The sequence below is a fragment of the Megalobrama amblycephala genome, linkage group LG6, assembly GCF_018812025.1.
Source record: "Megalobrama amblycephala isolate DHTTF-2021 linkage group LG6, ASM1881202v1, whole genome shotgun sequence".
NCBI lineage: Eukaryota > Metazoa > Chordata > Actinopteri > Cypriniformes > Xenocyprididae > Megalobrama > Megalobrama amblycephala.
Window position 1 is genome coordinate 35,774,596 of NC_063049.1, and position 9,393 is coordinate 35,783,988.

At 36.9% G+C, this 9,393-nt stretch overlaps 1 protein-coding gene across 1 annotated transcript; it reads left to right on the forward strand.

Moving 5' to 3' along the window:
• Nucleotides 1-1,797: 1,797 nt before the first annotated feature.
• slc40a1 (solute carrier family 40 member 1) lies at nucleotides 1,798-9,110 on the forward strand. Its single transcript, XM_048194367.1, has 8 exons — nucleotides 1,798-2,136; nucleotides 2,249-2,316; nucleotides 2,825-2,984; nucleotides 3,110-3,225; nucleotides 3,912-4,038; nucleotides 5,108-5,356; nucleotides 6,044-6,664; nucleotides 6,894-9,110. Exons 1-8 carry the CDS (start codon nucleotides 2,103-2,105, stop codon nucleotides 7,205-7,207), a joined length of 1,689 nt encoding a protein of 562 aa, XP_048050324.1. The 5' UTR covers nucleotides 1,798-2,102; the 3' UTR covers nucleotides 7,208-9,110.
• Nucleotides 9,111-9,393: the final 283 nt, after the last annotated feature.

The following is a 9,393-nucleotide window of genomic DNA, read 5'->3' on the forward strand; positions in this document are numbered from 1 at the left end:
ATAGATGTAAAGAATATGAGCAAGCAAGTAAAGCTCATAGTGGTGTTATTAGACCAACAGAGAGATGGAGCACAAAACCAAGTCTCTGACCTGAGTAATCTGTTTCCTTGTCTCAGATTTCTGTGTATGGGATGGTTCCGTGTGCAACATGACTCAGCTTTGAGCCTTCTGTGAATGGGATGGGTTCCTAATCGTCAGACTTTTTAATCAAGCCCACAAGCAGTGTTAGGTGTTGCTTTGTCATGCATATACTGCCAAATACTGCAGCAAACAAATATGAAAACCACTAACAAAGAGGTATAACGGCACAATCCTCTCTGTTTGTTTTGTGATTAAATATGACATATCATTGCATCACATTATTATTTAAAAACAATCAAACAGAGCAAAGCATTACTTCACTTTTATGTATTATCATGTCTAAAAAATCTAAAAATTCACCAGATAAGAAAAACATGCTATTACTTTTGCCATGAGCTTCTGCATTTAAAATAAAGGTTCTTTATAGTGGAACGACTTTTCCATTGCACAAAAGGTTCTTTATAGTGAAGATTATTGAAATGTTCTTCACACTAAGAAAAAATGAGAACAGTTCACTGAAAGGTTCTTTGAAAGGTTCTCTGTTGCTTGGGCACTTTTCCAATGAGAATGGGAAAAAAATGTTGATCTAATGTATCCAGATTTTTAACTTTGTTGCGCATTCTCAATGGGAAAGTGCCCAAGCATCATGGCTTGGTGACATTGACTGGCAACATTGCTCAAAAAGTTGCCCTGTGTATCCTCTCCTTTACTTTATAAATTATAAAACACTGAATTGCACTCTCGTGCCTCTCGTGGTTAGGCAATAACTGGTTTGGAGAAATGAATGTGAAATAACTTTCCTTAACTTACCAAAAGCAGAAGAGAAAATTATTGGTGGACATACGTAGATTTTTAATAACTAGCTGAAACTAAGTGACCTGAATAAAATAAATCTGGATGCTATTGGGAGGAGGCATATACTGCCAAACTGTTGGGAAATAGCTGTCACTGATCCAAAGTGCAACCAAAAACAGGGAGAAAGAAAAATGTTCCAGTACTGATTGTGAAAATAAAGCTATCTAGATTGATATTTGGTATATAAGACAATGTGGACACTGATTCTAGTTTCTAGATTTCCATGAATCAGTAATGTTCATCAAGGACTGTGTTGTAGAATTACCCACCATGCACCTATTTAATGTAACAAATACAATGCACAAATTTGAGATGCACAAAAAAGTAGTGATATGTAGAGGATACCTTAAACACCTGACTGCAAAAAAAAAGAAAAAGAAAAGAAAAGCTAAATTAAGGGTTTCCACCATTAATGCCCCTAAAATAGAGCACGTTTACATTTTGTGACAACATGCCCCAATGCCTTCATTATATTGTTGACCCTTGCCTGTTTGTTCACTTAATGAACAACTGTAGCATGTCAAATATGATAATACTGAATTTTACTTTGAAGGGCAGAATTCAAAAACATAATTTATAAGGGTTTTGATGAACTAGGTGTTTGTAATCATGTAGAAGTCACTTATGGAGAAACAAACATTTGTGACAACTAGCCCCCAGTCTCCCCTACAATAACATTTTTAGACCTGTTGATTGACGCAACAAAGCTGCATTTTGCAGATTCATCTAGTGGATCGAAATAATGACTTTGACCTTGCCATACGAGCTTGTGTTATTAAATATGTTGCTGTGTCACGGAAACATTGGGTCTGTCTTTGTTGAGCGAAAAAGTAGGCGGAGTCTCTTTTCTGCAATATATCAGCAGCAGTCTGTCAGACGGACTGTGTGGTAAACACGGTGCTCGGCTGCATCCGTGAGCGCGGGTCTGGCCCTTTCGGGAATTATATGTTTTTACACATTTAGTTGTTCTAGAAAGGTTATTTCTCTCCAACTTCAGCTACAGTGATAGCTAAGTTTGGAGAGGAGAGAAGGGAATATTCGTGTTTTGCGCAGGAAATATTTGCATCGAGGATTTACTTTGCCTATTTTGCCTATTTAACCCGAAACCTGCAAAAGAACCTAAATCTTGACTAAACCGAACAAATACAATCGATATATAACGTACAATGGACAGCGCTGGATCTAAGAAACCTTGCTGTGGTAAGTGCTTCACGGATTTGTTTGGCAGTATGATGCTGTGATATATGAAATACGCGCATTTGGCGTGACCAAAATAATAAATAACATTGCATTTGAATTTCTGTCTATTCAGAAAGAGTTCACGAATTCTTCAAGTCTGCAAAATTCCTCATTTACCTCGGACATGCTCTGTCAACATGGGTGAGAGATCATTTGCTTTAGAATCTGCGTTTGACAGCTCTTGTTCTTCTTTTAATGTGTCAGTCACAACAACAACAAAATTAGTTTTTATTATAAATATTTTTATATATTTATTAATATTTTAGATTAATGAAGGCTTAAAATTCTCCAGAATTCCTTTATTTTTTGTCTTAAATTCAAAGAAATTCGACTTTACCCTTTTTCATAAAAACTTCATTATTTGAATGTTTATGCAAACTTTTAATAAATAAAAACCATAACCAGTTATATGCTTTTGATATTACTAAGAGATAATAGTGCATCTCTATCATGACAGCAGAGTGACAGTTTGCAGATCATTAATTTTACTACAAAACACGTGTGCGTAATCAGTATTTTATTAATATGTTGTCTTATATAATTGTGTTGATCCATAAAGCTGCAAAATACTACTAATTCTTTTGAACTATAGTCGTATTTCAATCTCAAAATTACGCTGAGTGATGATCATTGTGTCCTTATGTTACAGGGGGATCGGATGTGGAATTTTGCTGTGGCTGTGTTTTTGGTGGAGCTGTATGGCAATAGTTTACTCCTGACAGCCGTGTATGGACTGGTGGTTGCGGGGTCCGTCCTCTTACTGGGCGCTATTATTGGTGACTGGGTGGACAAAAACCCCAGGCTGAAAGGTAAACATGGCGAAACCCAAACCACAGAGCATGCATGATAATTGTGAAACATGACACATTACAGAGAGCATATGCCAGTTATTCCAACATTTTAACTGAATCTGGATTTCCTTCTTAATTTTTAGTGGCGCAGACATCTTTGGTTGTCCAGAACAGTGCTGTCATTCTCTGCGGTGTCCTTCTGATGGCCGTTTTCCAGTTTAAAGTACAGCTTTCTACCATGTATGACGGATGGTTGCTGGTGAGTTCGCTTCCTAGCAAAACTCTGACACTATTTATCAGTATTTGCGTAACGAGTAAATAGTTCTTCAAAACCACACAGAACTAACCCTTATTTATGCACTAATTAAGAAAGTCTTCATTTCCAAGAACAGAACATTCTTGCTGCAGTTCTTTGGCCTTCAGTTTTGTTTTTATTTCACTCTGACTTCCTGTTTAATAGTTCCTAGCAAACAATCTCTTTATAAGAGGATATTCGGAGTGATTTCAAGCTCCTTAACAATTTCTAACCTATATAGGAGGTAAAACAGAAAGAGCTCCCCTCTTTATTCTGCATGGCTTCAACTTAAGTTCATGTTAGTGAAACATGACACCTTGGTAACAAAACGGTGACGTGCTGTCAGCAGAATCCAGGGATGTCACATGAGCAGAAAGCATGTTGCTTGCTCAATATTAGTGCTTTGAGTCTGTTAAAGGACTGGAAAGCTTATATACAATAACAAACAAAACCTGCTGTTTGTCCTGGTGTCACTGAGGTCGAGAACCCATATAGCAGACAAAATGGGGCTTGTTCAATGAACCGTTTTTTGGTTCTGGACTGTTCCCAAAATTGAATCCAAGCTTTTTGTGGCTATGGACTAAAACAATTAGAAACATATTGTGGAAACAGTGACATATTTTTTAATTACATGTTCTTTCTCATTGCAGACAACATGCTACATTTTGGTCATCACCATTGCTAACATCGCTAACCTGGCCAGCACAGCCATGTCCATCACCATCCAGAGGGACTGGGTTGTGGTTGTGGCAGGAGATGATCGGAGCAAATTGGCAGGTCAGGACTTTTAATGTTTCACCTTCTTCAGCCTTTATTACAGCGGCCCTCAAAAAAAATATATTCATGATTTATCACAACATTTTTTCTTTTGTCAGATCAACTTACATAATTAATGTGGTTCAAATAACATAATATTTTAAGTTTCTGTTAATTAAACCAGTTGCCTTCATTGTATTAACTCAAATTTTTAATTTCAATGAACTCAAAATTTTATGGCAACCAGGTAACTTACTTTTTTTTTTTTTAAGTTAAAACAACAATTATTTTTTACAGTGCAGGTAACAAACATTCTTTAGTTAAATTATTTTTAATTTTGTAAATTATTTTGTATTTGTATATGTATTTTTTTTATTTAACAGAATGTGGCTTAAGTGTCCAAATACTTTTTTTTTTTCTACCATTATACTGTCTATAACAATCATTTCACCTAGTTGAGGAAACTCATAAAATACATTACAGCTCGTTCTCCATCAGTCGTCTTATCTTCATAGAGTGCTTGCATCAGCTGTCATTCCTTATGACTCTCATTATAAACCCATCAGTGTACCCAGTGAACCCAGTAACCTCCTGGAAATCCATACATAACATATAGTTTTCTCATTACTGTGAACAATAAAACTAAATAAACTTATATAAGTAAATTTGTATAATGTATATTAAGCATTGATAATAATAAGAAATGTTTCTTGAGCACCAAATCAGCAAATTAGAATGATTTCTGAAGGATCATGTGACACTGTCAAGTCTGGAGTAATGATGCTGAAAATTAAATTTAGCTTTACAACACATGAATAAATGACATTTTAAAGTATATTAAAATAGAAAACATTTACTTTAAATTGTAACAATATTTCACAATATTACTGTTATTACTGTTTTTAACAAATAAATACAGGCCTGTGAGCATGAAAGACTTTTTTTTTAAACATAAAAAAATCTCACTGACCCAATTTTATATTACTGAATAACTCTCTTTTTTATGTATCTCTCTTTATATAATCACATAATATATCACAATTTTAACAATTATACTCTTTTTTTGTTTCTTATATTTCTATTTTGTCAGATATGAACGCAACTGTAAGAATAATCGACCAGTTAACCAACATTCTGGCTCCAATGCTTGTGGGCCAGATCATGTCATTCGGTTCCCATTTCATCGGCTGTGGTTTTATCTCGGGCTGGAACCTGTTCTCCATGTGCCTGGAGTACTTCCTGCTTTGGAAAGTTTATCAGAAGACTCCAGCGCTTGCTTTCAAGGCAGGACAGAAGGAAACTGATGACCAGGAGCTAAAGCATCTCAACGTACAAAAAGGTTTGTAATAACATCCAAGCACTTCTGGCACTTTCCACTAATATAGTACATAGAGTCCCAATACTTTTTATTTCAAGCAAATCCCATGTTTTTTTTTGTAGTGAACACTTTTAGATATGTTAGACCATTATCCAGCATTAGATTAACATAGCATGAGAAGTATGCAATATTAATCCGCCTTAAAACTGCAAAAGTGATTTTCGCCTCCCCCACTTTGTGCAGAACCTGTTTAACTATTGATTTCTCCCATTACAAAAAATGTAACATTCCTATGTAAAATGTAAAATGTGACACCCAGGAAGTAAATAATTCATTTGATCAATAAGTTACTCAACTGTAGTGTTAGCTACATTTGTCACGCTCAACCATCTGACCATATTACCAAAGCTATTTAAAGAAAAGTTTTATTTTGACTAACTAAAAAACCTGCATGTTTAGACAAATTCTGCAACCCATTTACTAGCAAAACCTACTGCCAACTTTGAATTCGTTTTTTCTTCTTTTTTTACACATATTTGAAGGTTTAGAACCTTTTTTCAGTAGGAGTTTCAAATCCTATTTTGTACCATTTTTATTGAAAGTGCCTATCATTGTGCATTTTAGTTTTTTAAACAATGCTGACAAAAAGAGACATATCAAATTAAATCAGACATTTTATTTTTGTGCTTTTCCAATTCACTGTTGCAGAGATTAGAAACAGTGAAAGTCCAGTTGAAGGCTCCAAGCTGATGAATGAAACCGCTGAGGTGAAGAAAAACACCGGTTGCTGCTACCAAATGGCAGAGCCCATCCGTACCTTTAAGGATGGCTGGGTAGCCTACTACAATCAGTCCATCTTCTTTGCTGGCATGTCTCTGGCTTTCCTCTACATGACCGTTCTGGGCTTCGACTGCATCACCACGGGCTACGCGTACACTCAGGGCCTGAACGGCTCCGTGCTCAGTCTCCTCATGGGAGCCTCGGCTATATCTGGAATCTGTGGAACAGTGGCCTTCACCTGGATCAGAAAGAAGTGCGGCCTGATCAGAACCGGCTTCATCGCTGGAGTCACCCAACTGTCCTGCCTCATGCTCTGCGTGGCATCCGTCTTCGCTCCTGGCAGCCCTTTCGATCTCAGCGTCTCGCCCTTCGAAGAGGTCTTAAAACATCTGTTTGGAGACAGCGGCTCGCTGCGTGAGAGTCCTACATTTGTTCCTACAATTGAACCACAGATTCAGGCAAACGCCACTGTTTTTGAGGAAGCCCCCCAAGTAGAGTCCTACATGTCCGTCAGTCTACTCTTCGCCGGCGTCATTGCTGCTAGAATTGGTAAGTAAATGAGCAACCAACAGGAAACAATAGAAATAGTTTTATTTAGTCCTTATATTCCATTATCTTCAAGAGGAAGAAAGTGATATCCATATCTTTATATCACCTAAACGTTGTAAAGCCAACCTTTGAGACCAAAAATGAGTCATGTTTGTGATAATTGTGTGCTGGTGCTTTTTTATGTCACATATGTCATATGTATTAAGTGATTCTCCTAAATTGCTTCCAGGTCTTTGGGCCTTTGACTTGACCGTGACTCAACTGATCCAAGAGAATGTGATAGAGTCCGAGAGAGGAGTCATCAATGGTGTCCAGAACTCCATGAACTATCTTCTTGATCTCCTGCACTTCATCATGGTCATCCTTGCACCAAATCCAGAGGCCTTCGGCCTTCTCGTGATCATCTCTGTTTCCTTCGTTGCAATGGGACATATGATGTATTTCAGGTTTGCCTATAAAAGCCTCCGAAGTCGACTCTTCCTGTTCTGTTCACCCGAGCAGAAGCCAGATCCCAATATTCCCTCACTTTCCAACTCCGTATAACTTTAAAGAGACCGTAAGCCAATTTCTACTAGTTTCGCATGCTGTGTTCTTCGAGAACGTCACCAGGAACCCATTCCATCTTATTAACTAACATGCATGCTTTTGTTCCTTACAGTGCTCATGCATTGAGTAAAAATTCTTCTCCGTTAGCTAAAATAACAAAGAAGAGAAGGAGCTCTCCTTAGCGTAGCTTAGAGATATGTATATTCATGCATTACTTCCCTTGTTTTGTGTTCAAGGTGCTGTAAAAAATGCCTGAGAAGTAATTGTAGGGGGAAACACACAAATGGGAACTATGGTTCTTATGCGTTATACCATGCTTTAATAACTCTTGTAAAAGCTTCAAGGCAAAAATGAGCATATTTATTCTACTTTTACACATTTTATTGGGTTTTTTGACTTTATGGTCATAGTTAATCTTCAGACCAGGTTTCTGAGTTTTGCAATGCGCTCTACTTAAGATAGTGTAGTTTTGTAACGTTTGTCCCTCAATGCTTTTTATGAGCTATGGTTAAAGTCTCTTTTATAGTTATTTGGAGTGTGCTAGTTATTCATTCAGTTATGCATATATAATGCTTATATATTTATATACATGTAGTCAGTATTCTGTATCTCAGCTTCGGTGGTGCTATTATTACAACTCTTTTGGAAAGCAATGCAGAGACATATACAGTTTGTACATGTAACCAAAGTGGATTTTTTTTTACACCATGTGGAAGTGAGGGAATTGCAACCGTTTTCCTGTGTTAACATTCCGAATGTTAGTGGTGTGAAAATTTCCTGGAGATTTAGGCCCTGATACACTCGCCCCATTGCAACTAGACTTTTTAGAGCACTAGATTTTTTTTTTGTTCTGTTTGATTTTAAAGTGATTTTTAGCACATAATTCTTGTTTTTGCAAAGATTGTTACACAGGCACTTTACGTGATTAGCTACACTTATCCATGACAAAATAAGCGCAACAGGATACTTCAGGTTTAAGCTGCACAGAATTTATTCACTGCCACCAAAGTTCACAGCCAGGCAGGAATTCTGAAATTTCCTCTTGTAGTTCTGCACATTTGCTTCAAAAATAGCAACAAAAATGGGATTTTAGAACTATGTGAAATCTCTAAAACCCGCATTATATTTACTGCCCTTTAAGTGACGCCACACCTCAGTTTTTCCATCATTCAAATCATATGCTAATCTAGATGTTCCAGATGTAAACTTTACAGACCTACTTTATTAGGTCTATGAGCCGACACTTGCCACAAAAGCCACAATCACTCAGGCACTAACATCCTTTTGAAAACCACAGCTGGCTTGACATATAGATGAGGTATTTTGTAATAGTTGTGTAATATTGATGTTGGACACCAGTAGGACTCCACCATAAGCACAGAAAAGAGATCGAGTCCAATGTAGACTGCTGGTTTGAAGTGCAGCTGGTCACAAATGCAGGTGCCAAGTCACTGGTTTTTGTCTCAAGTAAGCATTTTTAATGTTTCATGAGGCCCCTATGAACATAGTGTCAGTCTTTAAACACTTACTTCATTGCGTCAGTGCATATTATCTGTATTTCTGTGAATGTGTAGCCTTATTTACATCTGTAAAATATTTTTATATTCTTGTGTTTACTAGTTTTATTTGAATTCAGTTTTGTCCTTTTATGTAACGCCACAAAGTAGATCTTACCCTTTACAAAATGAAACACTTTTGCAATAAATTGTACTTTTAAAACACAGTTGAATGTAAGAACAAACGTACATTATTCTTTCTTGGAGCATATTGATTGTTTGTTTGTTGTGTGGCATACTTGCAATAATTGTGGTTCACACTCCATTGCAGGGGGAATATACAACTTAAGACTTGTATTGCATCTTGCTTCAACTGAAATAAACAGATTTATATCAAAATGCAACATGATTTGAGTGGCTGAAATAAGTAGAAGGGGGAGTGTTAAGAGGACAACTGGAGCTGGAATACATGCTGCAGCAATTGTACAGTATACAGGGTCACATTCCTCAGAAGGGTTTGCTGGTAGTTTTCTCTAAAAGGCCCTTTCAGACTTTTTTTTTTTGGTTAATGCACTGACTAAAAGCTGAGTTGAGCTTGGCTTGCATGAGAAGCAAAAACAAAGAACGACCTGATTACATGCCAGTAACAAACACGTCTCCCATTCTGGGTGGGTGGAAAATCAGGCT

Coding starts and splice junctions, on each gene's coding strand:
- slc40a1 (XM_048194367.1), top strand. CDS start 2,103: ATGGACAGCGCTGGATCTAAGAAACCTTGCTGTG. Junction 2,985..3,109: donor CAAAAACCCCAGGCTGAAAG/GTAAACATGGCG, acceptor CTTAATTTTTAG/TGGCGCAGACATCTTTGGTT. Junction 5,357..6,043: donor GCATCTCAACGTACAAAAAG/GTTTGTAATAAC, acceptor TCACTGTTGCAG/AGATTAGAAACAGTGAAAGT.